The sequence below is a fragment of the Neolamprologus multifasciatus genome, chromosome 5, assembly GCF_963576455.1.
Source record: "Neolamprologus multifasciatus chromosome 5, fNeoMul1.2, whole genome shotgun sequence".
Lineage (NCBI taxonomy): Eukaryota > Metazoa > Chordata > Actinopteri > Cichliformes > Cichlidae > Neolamprologus > Neolamprologus multifasciatus.
In genome coordinates, this window is record NC_140443.1 from 10,456,799 (window position 1) to 10,483,150 (window position 26,352).

Here is a 26,352-nt window from a genome sequence, read left to right on the forward strand (position 1 = left end):
AAATCCATAAAAAAAAGAGAAATTAATATTTTGCCTATTTTCTATTTGCATTTGCCTGCACGCAGATTTTAAGTCTGCGTGCAAAATCTGCGTGCAGAAGAAATAGTGCAAATATGTGCCACTTATGGGGTTTACTTTGGAGATATAGTATGCTAAATCTCACCTGCAAAGAGAGAAATAGACTTTCAATGTACTTTTTGCCAGAGTCAAAATAACATAACCTGTCTGACTTTATACAACTATAGCCAGGACATTAGAAAGATTAACTACTTTAAATTCAGCCTTATCAACTAAATTGGTCCCCAATCTCACCAAAGTTGTTGTAGCTGAATGAGAGCAGATTAATGCAGCCAGGTTCAGAAGTCAGGTAAAAAGCATTCACAGGGTGGAGGAGATGGCTATTGAGGCACATTAATGCATGTAGTTTTAGAATTTGAGGTGAAACGTTTCATTCGAGAGAAAATAATTCTGACCCTATTTTTTTTATGCCAAAAGTTACTGGTTGCATCATCTATAAATCTATCTTTTCAAAGTACACGGCTCAAGAAGATTCCAGCAATACTTTTAATAACATTCAGCAGCGAGTTCGGTTTTTATATATCCTCTGCAGTGAATTCTGGGACTGCATCTTTCATGGGCTGTTCTCACGCAAATCGATCTTACAAAGTCTGCAGAGCATCCAGCCCAGTCTCATTCTAAATCTACACTGTGAGCCTGTTATGTGTTGGCAAATTCAATTCTATGTATTTGCAGTATGATTGTGTATAAATCACTTGGGGGAATAGGTTGACATTTAGAAACAGTCAGCTATTTTGTTTTGTGGATCCACACTGAAAAATGCACTTGTTAGCTTTATTGAAACCAATGAACAAGCTTTATAGTCATTTGGTGTGAATGCAAACAATGGTGACAAGCCACTTAGCAAACTGTGAGTGCAGCGCAGAGGGACTGAGTCTGCAGAAGGCAGATAACAGACGGAAATTCCAACATGCCTTTAGAAATTAATATTGAGTGCCTAAACATCTTACTTTGTGAAGGGTCCAATTCTGACTAACCAAAAAAAGGACACGCTGTGTATAAAATCCCCAATCCTTGGGTTTAGTTATGCTTAGTACAGGCATATGAAGCAAACATCTTTATTTAGCATATCATTTCATAATCTCTTTACTTGGTGTAACATTTCTAAGGAGGTTAGTTTGCCTGTACATACCACGGTGACTATTTCTGTTCTGCTTGATCGAGCGGCCCGAGAGGCAGAAAACAGAAATCACAAGTTGGAGCGGAGTTCTGAAATTTGAAGCACATTTACTTTTCCACCAAATGACACAAGGGTTCTGGCCAGCACCTCTCCACAAACAGATTCCAGCATCAGTTCAGACAACAACTGACACACTTCTAGGTGCTTTACTGCTGAAACTACCTAAAAACATTTGAACACTGACTGTATTTTCTTTAGATTTAGATTTCCACATATTGCTTCATACTTACAGCGTATGTCAGGTGCAGAATGATATGAGCAGTCAGAGATAGTATTTTAATGGGACCCCTGTAGCTCCTGTGTGGCTTCTGTGAGACTAAAAATTCTTTTTGAGAGCTCATGATGGCAGTTGGTGGCGCACATGCTGGAATCAAAACGTATTCTCACAGGCTTGGATTTTACAGCAGTGTGGATTCTGAAGAGCAGCTGCAGATTTACAATGGAAATATAGGAGGGTGATGTTTTTTGGGAGAGCTTTGTAATTCCCTTTTAAAAATACTTCTACAGCAGTTCTGCTTGAAATAAACTTTCTCAACTAATAACATATACATCCAGTGATCAGCCATACAATTAAAATCATATGCCTAATATTGTGTAGGCCATTAACTTGCCACCAAACAGTTCTCACCCAATAAAGCAAGGACACTAGTTGCTGGGAAGGCCTCTCCTATTTAGCTCTTTTTGGCCGTGTGGTTTGAGAGTGAGGCCTGTTGGTATCAAGCTTATTACAACACGTGCTGATGTTCAGCTGAATTGGATCTGACATGTTTGGAAGCAGGACTTGAGCCCTTTGTTGTAATGCTTGAGCCATTCCCAAACAGTTTTGTATGTGCGCACATCATCCCGTTCAGTACCAACCACTGTAGGGTGTGCAGTGGGTGGTATGTGAACATAGGAGGATGTTACAGGAACCCAGATTTCCCAGAACACATTGCAGTGTAACAGAATAATCTGTCATAGGTTTTCAATATTGTGTCAGACTAATGTATATACCAGATGAAACACAACTGCAGTAACAAATTAAACAGCTGATGATATTTTCACTGTTTTTTGTCACAGCAGCAACTAAATTAGAAGCTGCCAATGATGATGTACCTCCCATCAATTTGAATAACAATGTGTTGTGATTGAGTATGCATAAAAATTACAGTGAGTTGAAAAGGCACCTAAAAGTAATACAAGATACAAGTCTGTGTTGTATAATTAATACCAAAGTGTCAGTAAAACAAATGAGCAGTTAGCCAAGCTCAATAAAAATAAACAAAAACTGAACTATCTTGTTTTTTGTTGTTTTTTTTACCAGTGAAGTTGCTGAAAATTGAGACATGCGACCTTTTTGAAGGCCATTTTAGCACTTCACCCCTCTGCAAACTCACTGTCCTCCTCGAAGACTAAATTCCACCATTTCTAAAAGAAAGAATAAGTCAGTAGTGGATAACATTTGAGTGAAAAAACTCAGATGTGTGAGAAAAAATTCTGTTTACCACTTCCACGGGTAAAACCAGAAAAGCCATTTATCTAAAACAGTGGCGGTACCCACATTGTCATGTTGTATGTTTAAGGTCACGTGATTGATTTAATTGATGTTATTGTTGCTCAGAGTCACAAAAGGTTCAGCCACAGCGTGTTGAAATTCAAACTTGAGAAGAAAACTTCTTTTCAAACGACTGTGTTTACTGTAACTACAGTGATTTGTGTTATGCAAACAGTAACAGTCAATGTGTCACTGTCTCACTGGGGCTGTGGTATCAGTGTGTTATGAGCCTTATCTATAATTGGAAAGTTGTACAAAAACAAAATGTGACAAAGGGTCTGTTCCACTGCAGCTGCTGAGGTTTTATGAAGTCGTTTTTGTGCCTTGTCAAGTGTTTGGTGAAGTAGTTGGTTTGATTTTCACAACATCAAACCAACTACTCATTTAGGTCAGATTATTGATGACCGGCTGAGATAATACAATGCTAATTTAGGTATTCATGCATGTGTGATTTGTTCCCCCAGTATAATGTACTGAATCTCGAAACCTAGAACCTACAGCCACCCACCATCTCTGTCAGTCTGCAGTATGAGGAAAATGCTAAAATGTTGATGTCTCTAATAGTTCTAATATTTTAAATTATAATATTCATCATATTTAATTATTTGGCATTCTTTTTAGCTATTGCGTTTGTATTGCATGCTTTGAAAAGTTACAAACTGTTTTAAGTGTCATTTAAGCAGGAATCATTAGCATATCAAAATGTGCATCAAGGCCATGATTCTCACTTAAATGAACTACTACTACACTGTAAAAACTGTGATTTGGGTTAATTAGTATCTAATAGGAAAGTAATAGTAACTATTACTCAGTAAAACATGTATGTGTTGTTTTAATTAAATCTAAGCAAAATTAAACATTTTTGAGATGTTCAGTTATTTAAATTTACACAATTTTGTTTGGGGTAAATTAAGCAATAGTTTGTTGAGCAGATTTAACAAAAATGCATGAGTACCATGAAAAATGAAGAAATCTAATAGATTTAACTAATGAAAGCATTTTCTTTTCAATCATTCTACACTTCCGCCTGTAGTCTGTTGTGCCATGTGCAGGACACTTCAGCAGTGGATGATCTCCATTTTGTCCTAGGTAAGATTATCTTAATTTGTACGAATATATGACACGTTTTAAACAATAACGTATAGCAGTTTTGAGTAAAAGTTCTAAACAGTATGATACGTCAAAATTAGATTGATAATTACCACTGTAATGACAGTATTGTATTTTTACGCAAAATGGCACGAAGTGGACTGCTAGCATAAGGTCACTTTCCAAGCCTTCGCGGCTGTGTTACTTCAGAGCTTTGACTAACCACGTTTTACCATATTAAAAAATATATCAATGATGTATTTCGATGGGCTGTAACCTCCCTCATTTACTTTTAAAATTTTATGAAAAAGTTTTGCACTCAGTGGTGAGTGATGTAGTTAAAATCATTTGTGCGGGATTTTGTCAGTCACAGTTTTTCAAAGCTTTTGTCTCCACGCAGTGTTTTTCAGTTGTGGTAATTAAGCTAAAGTGGCTCAGTCCAGCAAAACAACTGGTTTTCATTTTCATGCTGTCGGAGCCCTGTGAATTTAGTGCAGGCACAGCTCACATAGAGGGATGATGCAAGTTTCCAGTTAAACTTGGTCGGTGTATCAGTGAGACCCATGCTCAGTCACGATGTTTATGTTTCTGTAGAACGATCTTCAAGACAAAGGTACATTCAGGAAATAATATAGTAATGCGTGTTTAATCTGACATAAGTCTTTCATAATTTCTATGTTTAAGACCCGATGGTGTTTGGATACAGAGATGACCTTGTGTAGATTAAAAGGACATCTTTTCAAATATGGGAAGATATATACAGTATATAAATACACAAATAGTGTTATTTCATGTCATGATCTGTCACCAGATCGGTACAGAAAATAGAGTCTATTCCCTTTTTAATCTAATAAAGAGTTTCATTGTTTTATATGTGAACCTCACCTTTAAAAATTTTAGTATTAATTCAAATTTGTCTTTAACAATTTGTGTGTGTAAAATTTTTACTTTGGAGAGTGCGATTGTTATTAATGTTGTGTTCTTTTCAGTTGTTGGAAGATCCCTCAACTTAAATTCAGCTGATCAGTATGTAGACTATGCATTTTGAATAGGTTTTGATGCAAGATTGTATTAAATTAAACTACTAGTTTTGAAATTGAAGCAGCAGAAAATTACCAAGTTGGCCCTACTTAATCTAACTTAACTCTGCCCATTTACATTTTATTCTAGGTTGAACGAGATAGAGCTCCATGTAATCACTGATGACCAAATGGGAAAGTTGGTTCTTCCATCAGGGATCCCACCAACAGTAGAGGAGCTGCAAAGTGTTGTGAAGGATACCTTTGGGATTTCAAATGACTTCAGTCTTCAGTATTTTAAACCAAAATTTCTGGACTACTTCACTATTTGCAGAAGTGACCAGATAAGAGACAAAGACGCTGTGAAGGTTGTTGGCATCACCCTGGTCATCCTGCCAGTTTTCGGCAGCCCCTCTGATCAACTGTCAACTGACTATGACTCATCGTCCAATCCAGTTGTATCCAATGCAGACTCTGCTGCAACCACATCTTCTCAGGACACCATTATTCTCAAAAGGCAGAAGTTCACAGAACATCGTGAGCCCTAGCCAAAGCTGTTCCCCACAGTCTGCATATGAAACTGAAATGTAACTGGAAAGAGCCACGGAGGAGTATAAAAAGAATGGAAATCTCCTGCCCACCTCCAAAGTAAAGACTGACATTCTCAAGAAGTTGGCTCAAACTGTATTTTAAATTATGGCCTATTCTTCCTATTATTTTGGGGCGAGCACTAGTGAAGAATTTCAGTGCATACAATCTAAATTAATCAGAAAAAAAGATATTATAAATTTTGTATATGTTTTATATTCCACAATAAAAACAATTACTGTTTGAATGTTGTCTTTGTGAAATTGATTAATTTTACTCAGAAAATAAGTTAAATTAATTTGATTTTCTCTTACTATTCAGTCATTAATTATAACGTTTAATTGGAATATTAGTGAATCCAATGTGAGTTTTAATTAAAAACAAAAAGTTTTCATTTCTTTGTAATGGATATTTTAGTCATTTTTTACTAAACCTTTGCCAGATCGTTAGTAAATTCAAAGTAATTTTTCTCAGAGATTCATTTCAAATGAACTATTTTTTTGTTACGATTAGGCATTTTAACCTTCTTTTTGAGATTTTGTCCCTAAATTCAACACATATTTACAAGAGAATGTTAATAATATCTATTATTGTTTTTTGTTGAAATTTAATTAACATTTTATCTAAATTTTACATAAATCACTTGAAATTAAAATCTACTTAAGTAAATTAAGTGTCACTTTGTTGCCATAGGTTTTTTAAGTAACCTCTAGTCACAGTTTTTACAGTGTATGTTGGGCCACATTACAGTCAGTAGAAAGACTTTATAAGCAGGCCTTAAAAACATCATGCAAAAAGTCAAATCATAACTGTACATTTTTAAATAAACATGTTTTTTTCCAAATTTGATTAACTTTATAGACATTTTATTTGTGTCTACAATTGTTCATAGTATGCTCTCCGTCACTTAATGAGTTCATTAAGAAAAAGAAATCAATCCGTGCATATCTACTAGAGAACTTTGTAAAGACGGCAGTGAGTTTCTTCTTATATAGTGGCACATGCTTAGAATACTATACCCGCAGAATTAATAAACACAACAGGTTTTATTTCCTTCTCCAAATCTATAAAAAAAAAGGTTTCTAGGTGATCAAACATGTTGGCATAATTTTAAGTAGTGTCATTGTAAGTCTCTGATTTCACTAAGTTTGTTTCTGTATGTTTTTTCACATCTCTTTATGTTTGCTTTGTTTTCTTGATTTTCCATGAATGCCAATTAACCTGCAGGAGGAAATTAACCTCCAGATGTTTCACATTCTGGTAACCGTGAATGTTTGGTGCCAGTCCATCTTGTACTTGTAGATCTTTTAGTTTAGCATTTTGTTAGTTAAATGTTAGTCATCTGCTTGTTTGGGAAAAACGTTTATTTTTTTGTATGTAGCAACATTTCACCCAGATACTGTGTGTATCCAGAGTGGATTATCTAACAGGCTTTCCTGTTACCAAATGGGAGTTCCTGTTCCCTGGAGCCAGAGCCTATGTTTGAAGTGGCTTTGAGCAGTTCACCCTAAATTCAAACAGCTTAAGGATGTCCCGATTGCCAGTTTGCCCCCATTAGACCGCTAACCAAATACAGTCCAATATGTTACAGCTGCACGCTACGCTGTCACAACACTGACATTTCTTTAAAACAAAAACAGTAGTCATTATAAAAATTGTAAAGAATAAGATTTTGTATAGCCATCGAGCAAGATGAGGCTGTTTCTTTTCTACACAAACTACTTTTTTCAGTGGCAGATCTCGAACCAACAACCCCTGCTTTTTATAAAAATACCAAATGGCTACAAACAACGAGTCTGGTATGATTTGAAACACCAGGAGTTGTCGGGACCATCAGCATCAATACTGACATTTATAAATTTCATTCATAGTTGTTATTGTTAAAAACAGCTGTGGACAGCTACTGGCATCATGCAAGATTAAAAGAAATGTAATGGTTTATGGAAGGAATTAATTATTAACAGGCTACATCTGAATATTTCAATTAATACTAAATAATTGGCATAAATGAGACATTTTTTCTTTTTTAAAAATCTTTCTCTGTTAATCACATGCATTTTTAAAGACGGTGGAAATAAATGTTCATTATGTGAGTTGATCACTCTGGACGAAACAGCAGAGTGGTGTATATGCACACAGATTATGATCAGACACTGATGGTAGTCATACAGCATCAGGTGTGTCAGTTCTGTCGATCAAGCTAGCCAAACTTTGTCAAGCTATCTAGGTCCTTTGTAGGACCTAGACAGCTTGTAGGAGGCAAGGGGTGCCCATTATCTCATGATGTGTGCATGACTGCACTGATGGATAGACACAACCCTGTCTGCACTGGAAAGTGTAAAAAAACCCCAAAACTAGCAAAAAAATGAAAACAAACCCCCACCAGAGCAGACCTTTCATAGGCTATAAGCAGATGTCACCACATCCATAAGGGCAGGCTGCAGAACTGGTTGTGTGTGGGTTTTGGCAGTGGGAGTGATGAGCAAGAGAGAAAGCAAGAGGACCCCCTGCCAGGCCTCCTCATGCATTATCAGCTTGAAGCTCCCCAGCAGGCATCAACCGCCACATACTAGGGTGCTGAGCTTTCATACTGCCAGGGGCATGTTTGGTTTTTTTAATATGGGGCAACTTTCAACTTTCCTGATTTCTCTACTCAGTTCAAAACTCTTCTGACACATCTACAAAGAGAATGCAACACACACACGCACACAGGCGCGCACACACACACACAAAGGTAAAATATAGGTTTTCACCATTTAATTAAAATTGATTGTCAAGAGAATAATAATACTCAAATTTGTGCTTGGTGTGCTTAACTGAAGTGATGTAATTTCATATATATATATATATATATATATATATATATATATATATATATATATATATATATATATATATATATATATATATATATATATATATATATGTACACAAAATATCATATATTATAGTAATATATAGTATTCATATATCTATATATATTTATATCTATATATAGATATATGACTATATATCTATATACACACACACACACACACACAAAATTGTATATCACATATATGTACAAATGAAAAATACAATATTGCAATATGAGTACAGAAGTGAAGCAACTGTGACTTTGGGAGATATTTTCATACCAAGAATGTTTTTAATCAGAGCCTGCCTTGAATTTAGACCTTTGTGATGAAGTTAACAATACAATAAACCACTTCACATCAGGTTTGATGTTTGTTACAACTAGAAGCTGCCATATTATTGCCTTAAAACAAATATCTTTTGACTCTGGGATGGATTGCTGTGTGTATTTGTACATGCCAGGTAATTACAGTGAATGCATGGACTCATGCCACATGTGATGCTTACAGTTTACTGAACCTGAAATATGCTGTGTTAATTTTGACACCAAGCACCTTTGGAAAGACTTAAAGACTAAAAATCTATATCACAGTAGAATACTGCCACCTTGTGGAGGAACACTGTAGGTTTCTTGAATTGCTGTGATAAAGTGCTGCTTCTCCCACTGATCAAGCTGATCTTCCCTGATTCCACATCAACAGCTACATAAATGACAATGACAGTGATTCTTAATTTCAATTCGATTAGTGGAGTGAATGTCATAAAAAGAAATGTGAGTTTTTCTTTGTCTATGGCCTGAGAGTGCTGGAAAAAACTGACATTTGTGTAACATGACACCTACAACAGGAATTAAATGCAAAACTGAGTGAGTGAAATCACATCAACCTTAAGGCACATTAAAAACGTCTCACCACTGAAAGCTGTAATTATTCCTGCTGCTGTCTCTATCTAGCCAAAAAGTCAAATCCCTTAGATGTACACAGCCATGTTGGGAATGACAGGCGCACATTTTCAAAATAAAAGCTATGTATATAAACTGGTAGTACTGATAGCTATGATATGATTCAACAGAAAAATTGATGGATGTGCAAGAAAGCAATATGTTCATGAAGCCAAAAGTCGACTTTAAAATGAAACATACAAATCTCCCAATTAATGATCACCCTTAAAAACCCACATAAATTTTTAACAGTCAGCATTAAAATCGGTTGTTCACTCAGTGGCAGTATACGATCATCCTCCTTACATTCAGAGCTTCAACTCAAACCGCTTCTGTCACGTTCAGGAAGGAGAAAAAGCACCGCAGTCCTTGTTTGGTTTCCCGGCTGGTACTTCATACTTGAAGACCACGCTGAACAGTTTTCCCCCCAGTCGGTCGGCCAGCCACGAGTTTTTGATAACGGCCATCTTGAGGCTCTCGCAGCTGAGCATGGCGTAGTAGTTGGTGTGAATGGCTCGACCCATTCCCTCGATGATCACCAGGTCGGTCTGCCGCTCTCGCACAACCATCGCCAAAACTTTGTCCAGGCGGCTGGGAAACAACAAAGACGTAGAATCACCTGATTTCTTGTCAGGACAGGGGCTTTAATCAGATTTATCTTACTCCTCCCCAAGGAGTCAATTAACAGCTTATGTTAGCCACACTTTGCACTATTATTTTTTTCATTATAGAAGCACAGCCACGACTATCACACAGTCCAAAAAAGGAACTTAAAAGTCAGAACTGTCTTATCAGTATTCGGCTCTCCCACCATCACGCTGATTACTCTAATATCAGTATTATATTAGGGATTGACTTTCTCATCTCATCATACAGAGCCAAGAGAAGTCAAGTCAAATCAGGTCAGAGTCTACATCACATATTAAACACCTTCAGCTGATCAAAGTGCTGTACAGGTTATACAAAATATACACTATCCATATTAGTGACTAAATCAACAATAAATACAAAGAAAAAATCAAATAGACAAAGCTAATAAGACTGTGTTTGCATAACAAAAAGTCAAGGTACTCTCGTCAATTATACCTGCAAACAACCAAAAACAAATAGGTTTTTAAAATTAGTGAGAACATTTTAAAGTGAATCCAGAATGGACTGTATGAGAGAATATTAGTAATGTAATGTTTATAAATTCATTCATTCGACAGACATGGACTGAAGCTTGTATGCATGCATTCAGAGCAAGAGGAGCTCATTGTTTCTGTCAGCTTCAGGCTGCAGTTTGTGGAAAGCTTACTTAAAGTATTAAAAAAATATATTTAAAAAGTTCAATGCAAACTAAAACAACTAACCTCAGATCCAAACACGGAGAACTGGAACCGCTCTGCACCAGCAGCAACCTGTCTTCTCTCAGGCCAGCCCTACACAACAACACAAACACCACAGCCCAGTGCTTTGTAGACATCAGCCATATGTACAGTATTATTTACAACAAGGATTTTGTTGCTCATGCTAGCTCCTAATGAGTAATGTTTTTGTTGTCAATACAAGGCAGCTCACCCTTAAGAATGAGCTGTTAGTACAAGCTATTTGTCATTTATTGTATCTTTGGGGGTGAAGGTTGTTTTTAATCAGTCATTCACGTCTCCACAACTATTTGTTGTTTTGCTCTCAATACGATCACTACGGTCCAAGATTTAAAAAAAACAAAACATGTTCATGTTTATCACTGTTCAGATGTGATGAATATGTGTAAAACTAAAATGACAAGTAAAACTAATTTATAGCAAACAACTAAAGCAAATTGGAATTTATCTAGTCCTTTAGGTCAATAATAAAAATCTATATCTAAAGAGTTTGTCTCATCAATATCAAACCACATTTAAAATCACTTATATACACTCACTCAATGACGGGATCCATAGCAGCAATTCTTTCTGTCAGTATCTGCAGTTCACCATTCGTCACGTCATTCAGAGCTGGACCAGAGTTGCTGGCCAATACCACCTAAACAGTAGAATCATTGCAGAGTTTAATGAACATCTGACCAAATACTCTCTTTTTGTAATTATTCTGTCAATTTCCTACCTCTGTTCCTCGAGAGAGAAGCTCTCTTACAAAAGGCATCACCCCTAGAATGATGTCTACTCCACTATTATCTACGAAAAATAAGGCACACTTATGAGGAGGACCCTGCAAGAGAAAACCAGGATGGGTGACATTCAGCCATTAATTATCAAGAAAATAAAACACAGAAACATTCCTCCAAGTATGCAAAACACTACTAATGACCACCCAGAAGATGTTATCTCTTTGTGGTTCATCAAAACATGCTTATCCCTAGTTCAAAAAGTGTTGAACATAAGGTGTTTATGGTAGGTTTAAGACCATTTATTGTCTCAGTTTGTGTTTTCACACGATGCTCCTCCAGGGAAACGTCTAGAAAGGTACATGACTAGGGATGGGTACCGGTATCCGGTGCCATGATGGCACCGGTTCTGACATAAACGGTAGTAACCAGACCGAAAAGCAGCGCACATTTCGGTGCTTTATTTCGGTGCTTTTTTTTCCTGAGATGTGATACACTTTGAATTCTAGCCAATCATTTTACGTTTCCGGGGATAGTAGGCGGGCCCAGGTACGTACGTTCTTTTAGAGCAGAGCTACAGATTAAAAATGCCCAAGGCGAAGCGGTCAAAAGTCTTGCTGTACTTCACAGCAAAAGATGCAAACTCAGCAGCCTGCAACAAGTGCTTTAAGGTGATACTGTGGAAAGGAGGTAACACCTGAAATCCGATGAAACACCTGGCGACGCATAGCGGTTTTTTTAAAAGCCGAAAAATGCGCCGTATTTGATAGCTTGCTGCGAGACCTCACACCGAGCGCATCTACTGCAGGTGTGGTGCCTGTTATCGGACGAAGAGTTAGCAACATCCCCCAAAAACCCGAAGAGGAGAGTCCTGGCCCCTAGCCCTGCCAGTGTAGCAGAAATGATGAGGATGATGATGGCAGCAGCAGCTGTTCTTCTCTGCGTGAGTAGCTTAATGTTGTTCGTGTATAATTTACGTTGAGTAGGCTAACCACGTTATTACATTAATGTATGTAAGGTGAACTAGCAAACACCATCATAGCTACATGCGGCTGTCTTCTTGTTTGATGGCAGATACTCCCTTCACCCTGGCCAAAAAGGCAAAAATGACCAAATAAAAAGTGGGAAACAGTTAAACATGAGAGGTTTTTGGATAAAGTTTTTGTTTTTTCCATTGTTTAAGCACTGCTTCCAGCCAAGAGTGATACCATATATGCCCTATAGCTGCAGAAAAGGCTAACATTGTTATCTTTTTACAAAAAAAACAGCTGAACATGAGAGGTTTTTGGACCAATTTTGTGTTCTCCATTCTTTAAGCACCGGTTCGAGCACCGTTTAAGCACCGGCACCGTTTCAAAAGTACCGGTTTGGCACCGGTATCAGATAAAACCTAAACGATACCCATCCCTATACATGACTGCAGTACATATGTGAAAAAGGTTCAATCACATAGTCAGATCCAAAGGGAAACAAAGTTTGCTTAATTTCTAACGAGGCATCCAATGAAAGAATACACTTATATCCAACACAGAGGTGAAAACATGTCTGAATCAAACTGTCTGCTGCTGTGTGATGCATGTAAAAATGCACAACTTCAGCCAAGATCCAGGCCTGGTTTTATAGATACTGCCCTAAGATCACTTGTGAAAACAGCTTGTGAGTGTGAAGACCAACAGAATGAATCTGACCTTTAGTCTTTCAAGCCACTGGTCATAGGAATCAATGAGCCATGGCCGCTCTGAGAGGGGAATAAAAGAGAAAATACAAAAGTCAGTCTGACCACCAAGAGGCATAAAAGCAGGTCTTAAACCTGACAGTGTATCATCAGCAGACATCAGAAGGTGTAACAGCAAGCAAAAAGCCACACAGCTTATAGGAAATGTTTGAAGTGATGTCAAACTAAACAGATACCTTCCTCTTGAAAATATCAATCTGTCTCCACACCAGCTGTACAACAATGTTTACTTGCACTTAAAAGTTCATTTTCATGCTTCAGTTGTCATGTGATGTTGGGAGATTTTCAATATTCCATCTTAAGGCTCAACGTTTTTTCTCTCTCCTTAAACTAATATGTGATTGGAAATCCAATCAAATCAACCCAAGGTGTACCCATGCGATGACATTAAAACTAACCAAGTTACTTAAGAGGAACAAAAGTTTGAATTTGGTTCCTCGGTCTTCTCATCTCTCACATCCTGACTGGAAGGAGATAAAATGTAAGGACGCAAGAGCAAGTGAGAGAAGCAAGGAGACATGTTAGTATAATAAAAATAAGCCTAAACGTTGTGTCTGTCTGACTGCTTATGAAACACAGTTGACCCTCACATTGCACACAATGTGCTTGCATGGACTGAGACACAGATAGACCTCTGACAGTGCTTATGCCCTGCTAACATGTAGTTAACAATACATCTGCAGTGCAGTTGCAACTGCAATTGTGTTAAAGTACTTGGATACCTTCCAGCTGTCGTTTAGCCTCCTCAAACCCAAACTCGGGGTCAGATTCCAGGACGCTGTAAGTGTCAAAACGAAACAGACTAAAGTGAGCTCAAACCAACAACAGTTTACCAAAAAATAACAAAACTTTCAAAACTTCAAGACTGAGGCTAAAATGTTTTGTGTCTCTAAAAGCTTGTGCAGCTGGGTTGATGTAATCTATGAACCCAGATGCAAGAGATGAAAAAAAGACCACTCACTCTGACACGGCCTTGGCTCCCCAGTCAAAGACATTCCCAGCCAGGACACCCCGGACTAGGGCAAACTGTTTCTCCTCCCAGCTCAGCTCATCCAAGGACTTCACTGCCTTTTGATAGTACTTGAGAGCAATGTCATTCTCCCTCTGTTTAATCTGTAATACAAAAAAACAAACAAAACAAAATAAAAGTTCATATTAAACAAAGGACAGATTATCTAGTCACACCAAAGGAAAAAAACACAAAGAAAAAAGTAAAGAAAATAACAGCAGAGTGTGTTTAAGACCCATGTACAGGGTAAATTCAGCAGGTGGAAACCACATCTGTATGAGCATGACCAAAAATGCAACAAAGTCAACAAAAAGAAAACTACAGAGCCATGAGATCGGTCACTAAAGGCCAATTCAGCTGTAAAATTCAAGAAAAGAGCATAAAAGCAAAACAACACATTTGATAGATTTCACCTTAGAGTAGGGATCAGGAAAGTTGAACTCGTTTAAACAGTGTTCCCTCGTGTCTAACAAACTTCTGACAGTGAGGGATCCATAAGCACTAGGTGAGAAGAGAAGCACTCTACGTTAGCAAGAGAGAAACATAGAGAAACAACCGGGCTGGGATAATAAATGCAAAGCACTTTTCCACAGTTCCCCCCCCCTTTTTTTAATGTTCTGAAATAAACTATTAGAAAGTTAAAATATATAAATATCTGGAATTTGGAAGTATTTCTTCTTTAATTTTATAGACTGTTACAGACCTAGTGCTGTGATTCTATTACTAATCCACACTTATGGAGTGCAGCCCAGTCCTAAAAACTGAAAGAGTAAACAGGATCAACATCAAGATTTTGCAGGTATAAAGAGATGAAACTAATGCAGACGGTGAAGAAAGAGTTAGACTTAAAGTAACCTCTGAGTAAACTAGATGCAGTAGCAGAGCCACTAGCAGTCCTTACAACGGCTGTTGACGAAGGGTCTGAAGCTTGTGTCTGTATTTCTGACGGAACTTCTCAGCACGCAGGGCTGCCTCCGGCATGTCAGGCTGACTCGCTACAGCTCTCTTAACCACCTGCTCAAGGACCAAAAAAAAGTAATCAGAAAACACTTCAACTTTTGAGCAAAGAAATAAAAGAAATGTGTATATATCACCATGTAAATGGCAAATATTTTGACTAGAACTTTTCCCAGATCCAAAAGGGAAACGTGAAGCTTTACTGTCAGACCAGGATCAGGTCAAAATTCATTCCTTTGTTTAAAAAAAAAAAAGATCCCACCACATAAGAGACAGATCTCCAACAGTGACCCAAAAATCGTATGCTGGGTTCAAACTACACTATATCAACCCGATTATGAGCAAAACTGGGATCATTTCTTTGGGTTCAGAAGAAAAAAAATGGATGTCATGCACAACATTTTCTTTTTGTCTTGCATGATGTGTCACAATCTATGAGAACCTAGGCCTTATCTGAGATCCCTCTGTACGTCCTAACAGAAAGACTGGCATGTTAGAATTATTTTGAGCAATTTAATTGAGGTTGACCAAAATAAACACAGAGCAGTCTGACAGCCAACGATGCTGCCAGTGCAGTCAAGTGGAACTGTGACTAGACTGGCAGATAGCATTACAAACACTGCTTTGGTTCCCATTGTGTTTACATTCTTTACTGGAAATTACTAGCTAGCAGCTCTTCCTGATGCTGCATGCATGAGTAACGTGGGAAGAACGTGCAGTCAGTCATGTCTATAGTAATGAGAAGACAACATTACTTTGTAGCTGTCTAATCTGACAGAGTTAAAATATTAATAGAAACAGACACCTTAGAATTCATACCTTCGATTTCAAAGCCAAATGCTGGGCTCCGACTTGATTTTTGTCATTGTGTTTTTCCCCCTTCTTTTATGAATAATTTTGCAGATATTTACCACATTTAAGTCCTGCTATTAAAGCTATGACGCCATCCTACCCCGTCTAGGGCCTCTTCGAAGCAGTATAGCCAGTATTCACGGGCCAGAGCATCCTCTGTGAGGTCCACAGTGTCAGGGATATAAGAGGAAGGGTCTTGCAGCAGAGGCAGGTTCACCAGTTGCCTCTCCAGACGGTCCATCTCCAACATGTCAAACTGTACAACAAAGAGACAGAAAAGATTCACGCTATCAAGCCTTGCCCATAAAAGGCTTTGATGGATAAAAGCCTAACCACTCAGATAACTTGACGTTTATTCCAGCTGTTAAATTGTACAAGCCTATTCCCACTACCCTTCTTAAACACCATCATTCCAGGATGTATTTTAAAACATTTCCCCTTTTTTGTGGCACTCATGTCAGTATTTTTTCTTCAGTGTGTCAACAAAAAAGATGAGTGTGAGATGTAGTAAAGAGGAGAGGTTAAAGCAGAATTTAACTCTAAAAGCCAATGAAAGCCAACAGATTCATTAAATGGACACAATCAATAGTCCATTAGAGGAAGTCCTTTCCTTTTAAAGAACTTAGTACATCTGCTGATGGTTTCTTGAGAGGAAAGAAAAGCAAAGAAGTCTGCAGTAATGGAAACTAGTGAATGCAAGTTGGGCACAAGGGTATTTCAGTGATTGTGGGCTGAGAGAGGGAGACTGGGAGTGGGGAGGGCACATAGCTGCTCTTGCTACTACAGTGACCTAGAAGCTCAAGGTATTACAAAACAAGCAAAAAGCACACTTGAAAAACTTCACATCCTTTAAAACCATCAAACAACCTATTATTTTCTATTGTTCATCTAATGTGAACACACAAATGAATGCCTGTCAACAATTGTTTAAGTGTTTGCAGTTACACGACGTGTTGAACAGAACCAATGTGCCATCAAACCACCAAACAAGCAAAGCAGGCAAAGGTACTTACAGGAAACTGAAGGAGAGAGTTAGAAGAGTGTGTGGACAGAAAATGGGGGAAAAAATTAGAATACAAAGATGAATGGAATGAATTTCTTATGACTTTGTATTCAGCGACAGCAATAATGATGGCATCTCCATCAAAAACGAAAACATTAATTGAAGCTTATAGAAAAACGTATCAATAATTCGATGGAAAAGGATGTAAAGAAAAAAACATCAGCAAATGAGGGCTGATGTGCCATGTTGTGCTACGCGGCCCAGCTTCAGGTCTTCAGATACAACAAATCTCTAACTCACTGTGGACTCACCGTTCCACTACGAGCACGTTGCATAGGATTCATGTCAGGAGAAACGCTCATCAGACCTGAGCTACCTGCGTAATTCTCACCCCAGCTATACTGGTTTGGATCTAGAGGAGAAAAATGTAAACGTTAATACATTTACCAAACACTTTGGATTACAGAGAATTTTAATATCATTACAGTTAATATTTAAACATGTCTTTTGCAAAGTTAACGTATTTAAACGTTACTGTTATTGGTCTTTGATGATACACCATTCCTTTAATATACTATTATGGCAGTTTATGAAATGTGTTTTTGTCAAGGACCACCTCCACAGATTTTATTTATACTTAATCTCACTGAAAACTGCTTCCAAAAAAAATTCTCGTAATACTGTTAAGTTTTCAGTGATCCTTTTAATGTTTCCCACAGAATACCCATAACTGTTCCAGTGGTCACTGTGGATGGACTTTAACTTCACATCTTGGACTCCAACTAGCAAAGGCAGTCCCTGTTGTGCAGTCTTGAAGAGCTTAGTGAAGGAGCACTAGTGCTGCAGGTTCTGGTTTGTGGCCCTTCAACTTGCAGTGGATCTCAAGAGCAGGAAAAAAAAAGAGACTACTTTTGTCCAGCTGCAGTCCACGACGGGGGAGTAGAGAGTCTGTCCAGCCACAGGTTGAATCTAGAAAGCTACTTGATATAAAGGATTTAGCAGCTACTAGTTAGCAGCAGAAATTATAAGATAAGAACAAGGGCCCTGTCAAAGACCAACTAGAACAGGTTGTTGTCTATACCAAAGCAGAACAGTCAAGTGCAATCATCGTTGTTTGAAAACCACAACAGGTATTAGCTGTTTCCTTCTTACTGTCTTCCTCTGCTCCTTTAAGAAAGGCTCCAATGGTTCCCAAATAACCTTCATGCCTCAAAAACAAGGCCTGAACTTCACCCTACAACAAAGCAAGAGGAGGTCAAAAGGCTGTGGTTTAAATATTGTACAGTTCACAACTACACTGACATGAAACAAATAGACGACTGCCTTTTGTAAAGTTGTTTCTGTCTCAGAGCACAAAGTTTTGCTTGCCTTGGTAAAGAAGTTGATGCTATAGGTGATTGTGTGCATGGTAACAGGGTGTCCTCTAATAAAGAAGCCTCCAAAATACACTCTGGACAGGTTGTGAAGCTTGGCATAAAGACAGGCCAGCTGCCCGATGTCATTGCTGATCATATGGAGTAAACTCTTGGCCATGTCTTCTTTAGAAAAGTCTAAAATTCAGAGCAGGTTATATGAACATAAAGGCATAAAAGAGGTAAGACTTTATATTAGTATATAAATAGCACCGGGATGGCACTGTGATAGCCTCCATAAAACAAACAACAACAACAACAAAAAAAAACATATTAAAACACTTCCTTAATTTTCAAACTGGAACTATAACCTAGAATAACTACTTACCTACAATAATTGCTCAACAGTAGCAGCTGAACAGTTACAGACTTCACTACAATAAATTATAAAAGATGTTGAATTTTCTGGGATAACACCATCCCTTTATTCCATAATATTCACCAATACAACACCGGATGAAGAGGCATCAATTTGATTCTGCAGCTGTAATAAAACTGAAAAATATTAGATGCTTTTTTTTCCTGGAGACAATAACAAAATTCAATTTATCATGATAGAGTTTGGCTTTCATCCATCCATCCTCTTCTACTTTTCCAATTTATGGTAACGTACACCTATGGGCAATGTGAATCATCACTTAACCCCTAACCCCAGGAAGTGCATGTCTTTGGACTATGGAAGGAAGCAGGGATACACAAAGAAAACCTGACAGGTTGAGAACTTTTTGCTGTGAGGCAACAGTGCCAAGTATGGCTTAGAAGCAACTCAACACGATTTCCTCCTTTAATATGTATAGTCAATATGTAATATATGAATAAACCAGCCCTGGTTCATGAGGTAGAGCAGGTCATTCACTAACTGGAAGGTTGGTGTCTCCAGTCTTCAGTCTGCCAAAGTATCTTTGGGCAAGATCCTAAACCCCATGTTGCTGTTGATGTTAGATAGAAAGCATGTGTAGAAAACTAAGTAGAAAAGCTCTATATAGGATATTTTTTTCCTGACATTACCTAATATGTAGGGTGTCACTAATGTTAGCTAAAACTAATTTGTAATTGTAAGTTCTGACAAGTTAAACCCTCCCTAAAAGATATGGTGTGTGAGAGGATTGTTAGGCATTAAACTGGGCTGCAATTCCAATAGAAATGCTCAGCCATGACAGCCATGCTCATATGTCTTTGAGCAAAAACATCACATGAAGTAGTTAACAAGGTAAAAAAGAACAGGGATCCTGCTTTGTTAGAGAAATAAAAGTATCTGGTTATAATCAATTTATTTAAATCAATTAAGTCTTTAAACTGCAGTAGCTACACTTAAAAAAAACCCATTATATGACGGTTAAAGAGGAAGAAGCCATTTTTCCACATACTGAGGAAGAAACTACTCAAATGTAATAATCTGAGGTGGACTAGTGTGGTTTGAGTTTAAATGCAAATTCAGATATATTACGCTTTGAAACTAGGCCATCACTGAAATACACTTTACCATGAATAATCTGAGCTTACTGCAGCTGCTGCCCTGCAGCTGTTGATCTTCAGAGCAAGCCTCTTTCATTTTAGGACTAAAAACATACTAAAAGGATGTGAGGTGGTTTTTTTGTCATGATAAATGAATAAACTGCAAATACAAAACACAATATATAACCATGTTGTTAGAGTCTGAAATTACAAGGATGCACAGTACTGTCTTTAACCACCCACAATTTCTTTATATAATACTTCCATGAGATGCACATTCTTGCAAGTTTCTAATTTTTTCTTGAGAAAACATTCTTTGAGCTTTTTGAAGGTCTTTGAGAGTTTTCTTTGGACATTAACTGCTTTATGCTCATTTTCAGCCCAGTTTTTGTACTATTTTCGCAATTAAACAAAAACGCAATATAACTAAAGGGATGAACCAGTGTTGTGTCCACACATAACAGACAACTTAAAAAATGAAACAATTTTAAATTGACCCTTTAGGCACTTTCTTATTAGCAGCCTGCCACTTAACATATAATTTGCTCCCATTTCTTTAGTTGAATCCACGAAAAAATGCTAAAGATAACAGTTAACAGGCATAAGATACAGGTGATTCCCAAAGAGCTATTAGCTGACTTGGCATACTGCAGCATGCTGTGCAGTGTACCCATTAGAAATATTTGAGGAAGCTGGAGGATAAAAGAAGAAGTGGCATGCCAAATATCTACAGCAGATGAACAGTATATGAAACTCACTGCCTTAAGAAAAGGAAAAAATCCAGAGATAAATATGTCCCTTCAGTTGATCCATCTACAGTTCACTGAAGCCTCATTAGAAACAGTCTCAATGGAAGGGTGGCTGTCAAGAAGACATTCTTCAGGGGGGGAAACGGGGCAAAAAGGCTGAGGTATGCCAAATTACACTAGAACTGAACTGAAAATAAGTGGCAACAGGTCACATGGAGTGACGGATATGATTTTATATATTTTTGTTTAAATTCATTTTCAATATGTACAGATGAGTTCAGAGTAGAAATACAGCAGTCAGTGTCTACAGCCATCTCTGAAACACAGAGGAGACTCTGTAATGGTTTGCAGCTGTGTTTCAGCCAGTGGTGTTGGAGATCACAGAAAGATTTTGATCCACCATCCAGTGCAATATGTAAAGTATCTGCCTGGCAACAACTTAATTGTCCAGCATGGGTGTGAACCCAAACACACTGACAATGCAGTGAAAACAAACCGACATATAATGATTCATTATCAGCCATTAATTGGCCTTCCCATTGAAGCAGTGTGAGAACAAAAACACAGCCAACATCCAAAGAAGAGCTTTGAATGTCCTTCTAGAAGCCTGGAAAAGTCCTCTTTAATACTACTTACAGAAATTACAATAAATAAATAAATAATAATACATAAATTATTGCACGTTTTCCCATTATTTTTTAGCAAAATGTAATGAAATGAGGAGTGACTCAACACTTGCATAACACTACAGTTTAGCTAAATGAAACCCATTCGTCCATGACTCACCTTTGTCGGCAGTAGCAGACTTCCCAAAACTGCTCGCTATAAGATCTCCAGTCAGGCCCAAATACCCGTATGATCCTCCATAGATATCTTTAACAAGCATATCAACACTTGCATGCTGACCTTTCGAGGCCAACTGTAACAGCTCGTCAAATCTCTATGGTTTAAATTTAAAAAAAAGTCAAGACAACCTTAAATACACGATTTAAGTAGTTGCTGATAAATGACTTGTAATAAAACCAGTCCACATTACTCAGGATACCTTTGTTTTGGTGAGAAGGGCTCCAAGTCCCCAGAATGTCCCTCCACCTATTGAGCTTCCTCCTATTCTCTCAAATTTGTCCTCTGATTCAACCTGGAGAAAGTGAGAAAAAAGTGATACAGCGTAGTGCGTTAATCACAAAAGAACCTAGTAAATCAAATGAAAGTGATCATATAACCTCTTAATATTATATTTTTACTGCATCATTGAGAGAAGTGATAGTATGTTCTATTTAACAAAAAACACTGCATCTTAAGTCCTTTTAAAAAGCCAGTATTTGTCTGTTGTTTCTATAATTGAGCTTTTTAAGAGGACACAAAGACATGTGGGAAAAACAGGGTATTTGGAAAGTATAACAAAGTATACTCTTAAAATCTGTGCAAATGCAAAGGATGGGAAGAAATGGAAACATGATCCAATGTAATGAATGGGAGCAGAAGCACAAGAACAAGATGCAGCACAAGAAGGAGCATTCTTTATTCTCTTACTTATTTATTGTATTACCTTAACTATGGACACCCCGGAGCCGATGTTTACCAGCAGGTAAGGAAAGATGTCTGGATTAGTCGTCTGAAAGCGGAATTCTGAGTCGGCATGCTTGGCGTACACGAAAGCCTCGTGTGGTATGTTCTTCAGTACAAAATTACAGCCCTTGATGAGGCATGTCATCTCATCCTCTTTGTCCACTCTGCCACAGTACAGCACAAAAACAGGTGAGCATCATCACCAACAATAACAAACGATCTATTTCAACGTGATTACAAATTTACACTCTTCAAGCTACACTGGCTACACAGGTAATAATTACAAACAAGCACCAGCTGATGCAAATACGTTACTTTTTTTGTATTAAACGACTAGAGTAACAAACTGGGAAAACTGAAACTGTATCTTGCTCTCGATCACATTAATGATTTTTTTGTCGTCTGTTTAATTAGCCGATACAAAAAAAAAGAAGGCTGCCAAACTTGGCAAGCCATCAAATATTAGATATTTTCCAGAGGAGTCTTTATAAGGTCTTCCAAAGGTCTCTGTAAAAGAAAAAAAAAACATACAATTTGTCTTGCAATTTCCTGTTTTACAGGAAGAGGACAGGATATTGCTTTGTGCACTGGTTACAACAAGAATGGAGGACTATTGTTAATTCAAGGCTGGTCACCCAGAATATGCTAGAAATGTAGCTCCCTTTGTTTCCATTTATACCTACAGTTTCTACACTTTAGCAAACTGCCACAAATGCTGAATGATACAGCACAGGTAAAGGGTTTTTTTTTTGGTGATATCTAACATTGATTTGTATATACTGACTTGAGTCCCAGTTTCCTCTCGATTAGCTCTTTGAACTTGTGTGCCCCTCCACCTGTGGCTTTGATAACTTTGGTTTCAGTGTTAACTAGATGGTCTTTAATGAAGTCCAAGCATGTTTCGATGTAAGCATTTTCAAACTTGATAAAGTGCAGGCGTGCCGTCACCTCCTCCTGCATTGATATTTCATACAGCTTGCCACCAGCAGCCTCCTAGAAAACAGACATACGGAAGAGAAATGTCTGAGTACTTCAAGCAGTCCAGATGTTGGCTTCTGCCACAAGCCCTGACAAAAACTGTGGAATCGCTACACTTGAAGGATGCACAGCCAGCACTTTTTTTTTTAACTCTATAGCAAATCAGATTTGAAAAAAAAATAAATAAATTAGAAATATATTTAGTAGCTGAATAGTTTGACTTCAAGGTGTAGGAATGCATCTAATGTAAAGGACCAAGGGAGATGACAATCATTATGATTAAGTGATTTTTACAGGCGTCCCAAAGCTACAGTTAAAGCTTTTCCTCATCCCCGTGACATGGTCAGCAAACAACCCAGATACTAATCTAATTGAAAATTATAGTTAAAATTATTAGAAGGAGCTTGATGGAGAGCTTTGGTTTTTATAGTGGAGCATATACCTCAAAAAATCTTGCACATCATAACACCCAGAGGAGGTGCAAGAAAGTACTGACATGTACTTCGTGAAAAGTACTAGCTGATGATGTAAGGATGGGTCAGCACATTTCTCCCAATACTTGATCTGATTTTGCTATGTTTTTGTTTGTTTGTTTTTGTTATTCTAAGTAACAAACAAAAACAAAACGAGGCTGAATGAACATCCTACAAGTGTGCTGATTCCATATTTTTGGGTGGTTGCATTTTCAAGCATAAACAGTGTGTTTTTCATTCGTACCTTTGCAGTGTGGTCGAATGATCGCACTTTGGCCACCTTGTGCTGGACGGTTGAGTAGTAAGCCAGCTTTGTCAAAGAGCCACCTGTTAAAGCAAAACAACATCGATAATGTCCGATAAGAAAACAGCAGGGCGAATCGATATTTAAAACGAACAATGAAGTGACAAACTCTGATATTGTCTTGAAAGAGATAAGTTCTTATAACGGAGTAGCTAACAGCTAACGTGGAGGCTCGTGCACTTGTCAAAGTTGGCCAGGTTGTGTTAGGCACACATCCGCTTAAAGGTAAAACGATAATCCCGAAAGCTCATCAGACTTCCATCTTTAGAATAAACTGACTGGCTGTCAAACAAATTAACATCGCGTGTAAATTTAAGCCGCTACCATTAGCTTTGTCTTCTTTCACCTAAAGTCTAGTGTTTGTCAGAATATTAAGGATGCGGCAGAGCTGGTCTACAAACACGAAGATTAGCTCAGTGTGTGCAAAAGTTGCCGCAAAATGAAAGAAAGCGCTCATATTTCCAAGTACCGATATCTATGGCGAAGCGCTTTGCGTTTTCCAAATTGCGGAAGATTTCATCGGGAGGAAGAGTAATGCTTTTGTCCATGGTGTGACTTGTGTTGCTGTCAACTCGACCACATTCCGCCATGGTCGGTCATTACGTGACGCTGTGTGCGTGCTGTACGTGCGTGCCCTGCGACGTCCAATCAGCATCCACGCCCAGTGCAGAGCGTGCGCGTCATCTGGTAAACAAGTTCTGGAGCGACGTGAACGTTAACAGGTAGTAACGCGGGTTTTTTCCCCAATTCCACACTAATAATTATTTTATTATGTAAAAAACTTATTAACTAATTAAATAAACGGATAATTTAAGAATTCGTGGACCTACAATTAACGTCAGAAGTTTACTTATACTCGTCACAGACGTGAATGGCATGATATTTGGGAGGCTTTTGGTGACTTATTTGAAGTATTCTTTTTCCAGGGTGAAAGAATTAAACTAAGAACTGAGCGCACAAGTTTGAATTTATTTAGGATTTTTTGTAATCCAGGCACATAGGCGAGTTTAAACCCTTTGGCACCCCAAAATTTCATCAGAGCACCCCTAAAAATAACGATATTAATAGTAGTAATAACAGCGCATTTTAGTATTATTTTCTGGAATTATCTTCAAATGTTTTATTTTCCCAACTTGTCAACTGACGCCAGTACAGGATAGAATGAAAACAGGTTTTATGTCTAGTGTTGTTGATATCATAACTCACACAGAGGCGTTGCTGGTTTGATTTTAATAGACTGAATACGACGTTGGTTGCTGCACCAGCAAGAAGATGAAGAGGTAATTTCATGACACAAATCAGTTACGCAGATTTAAAACACACTTTAACTGAATATAGCAAAAGTTCAAACTGAGGGGACATTGCTGTGACTTATAAAATGTCTGCTTTTTTATTTGTCCTATAAATAGCGTTAAAAACTTTATCTAATCTATCTTAAATCACTAGAGATTATTAGTTAATTATAACCGTCTGAGCCAGTAGTCTGCCGGTATGTCACAAGTTGCGAGCCAAGGAGATGATTTTTTTTATTTTAGTTCTTAAAAATTGTCTGTTCCTGTTCTTATTGAATTGGGCTTCAGTGTTTGTTTAGTGTACAGCTCCAGATCCAGGTGACAGCAAGTCAAAAGGATGTTGACTGTTAATAACCTTCTGCAACCTGCATTCAGTTTGAATGTTGCTGTAAATAGATATGAATCTGTTAGTGCTTTTTGTTACCAGTAATATTTAACTTTGTGCCGGCACCAAGACTGAGAGAAGAAGATAAAGAGGGCTGGATGGAGACAGCAAAGAGAGAGAGAGAGAGCAAAAAGAAACAATAAAGAGTGGACATGTAGTCAAATTCACCAGAAATTATGAAGCTGTAGCTTCTGTTTTCTCACATACATTGATGATTTCTCATAAATAAGCAGTGTTTTGTACTTCTGTTGATTCACATCATATTGATCCCATATTGATATGAATGGTCGCATTTTACAGGATTCATACCGTTCTAAACTTGTCTTGAACAGGACGGCTGCCACTACATTGATGTGAGGGACTACAAATCTATTCTCCACTCATAAAATTGGAGTACATGATGCTCTTTGTTGTGACTGCATATTAAATAGAGGGTTTGTATTGTATGAATTCAAAAACTTTAATATAAAACAACTGTATTACCAGTTTGGTTTGTGTACAGGTCTATGGAGTGACAAGGTGATGTTCCAGTGTCTGTACTGGATAAGTGCTTGATGATTCGGTGGACTGCCGCTATGTGGTTAAGAGACTGAAATAATGTTGTGCTTGTTTCTCATCTTATCTGCTTTGCCACATTTCTTTCACTTCTAATTACTGAGTCTTTGCTTCGGGTTTGATACCTGAAGGCTCCACCCTAAAATGGGTGGATTAGATTGGAATCTCTGATTATTTACGCTGATTAGATTTGTAAACAGCATATTCCATTAATATTAATTACATTGCGCTGCATATATGAGATGATTGGG

The 26,352-nt window shown here is 37.7% G+C and overlaps 1 protein-coding gene across 2 annotated transcripts; it reads right to left on the bottom strand.

Moving 5' to 3' along the window:
* Positions 1-8,614: 8,614 nt before the first annotated feature.
* pank4 (pantothenate kinase 4 (inactive)) lies at positions 8,615-24,493 on the bottom strand. Of its 2 annotated transcripts, none has more exons than XM_085159879.1 (19): positions 24,339-24,493; positions 23,810-23,892; positions 22,899-23,107; positions 22,095-22,278; positions 21,591-21,683; positions 21,332-21,485; positions 18,298-18,479; positions 18,082-18,163; positions 17,241-17,341; positions 16,027-16,182; positions 15,019-15,131; positions 14,531-14,618; positions 14,070-14,221; positions 13,831-13,886; positions 13,062-13,111; positions 11,373-11,477; positions 11,191-11,291; positions 10,637-10,705; positions 8,615-9,875 (listed from the first exon to the last, which is right to left on the bottom strand). In XM_085159879.1, exons 1-19 carry the CDS (start codon positions 24,457-24,459, stop codon positions 9,626-9,628), a joined length of 2,349 nt encoding a protein of 782 aa, XP_085016005.1. In that variant the 5' UTR covers positions 24,460-24,493; the 3' UTR covers positions 8,615-9,625. The 2 variants fall into 2 exon arrangements, with proteins under 2 accessions (XP_085016005.1, XP_085016006.1); XM_085159880.1 differs by having other exon boundaries at positions 23,063-23,107; positions 24,339-24,394.
* Between the last annotated feature and the right edge of the window lie 1,859 nt (positions 24,494-26,352).

Excerpts from the sequence above, each read along its gene's own strand:
- pank4 (XM_085159879.1), bottom strand. The coding sequence starts at position 24,459 with ATGGCGGAATGTGGTCGAGTTGACAGCAACACAAGTCACACCATGGAC. Across the intron at positions 21,684-22,094 it reads CCGGGGTGTCCATAGTTAAG|GTTGAATCAGAGGACAAATT; the intron begins GTAATACAATAA and ends CACTTTCTCCAG. Across the intron at positions 14,619-15,018 it reads ACCCTTCGTCAACAGCCGTT|TGCTTATGGATCCCTCACTG; the intron begins GTAAGGACTGCT and ends CTTCTCACCTAG.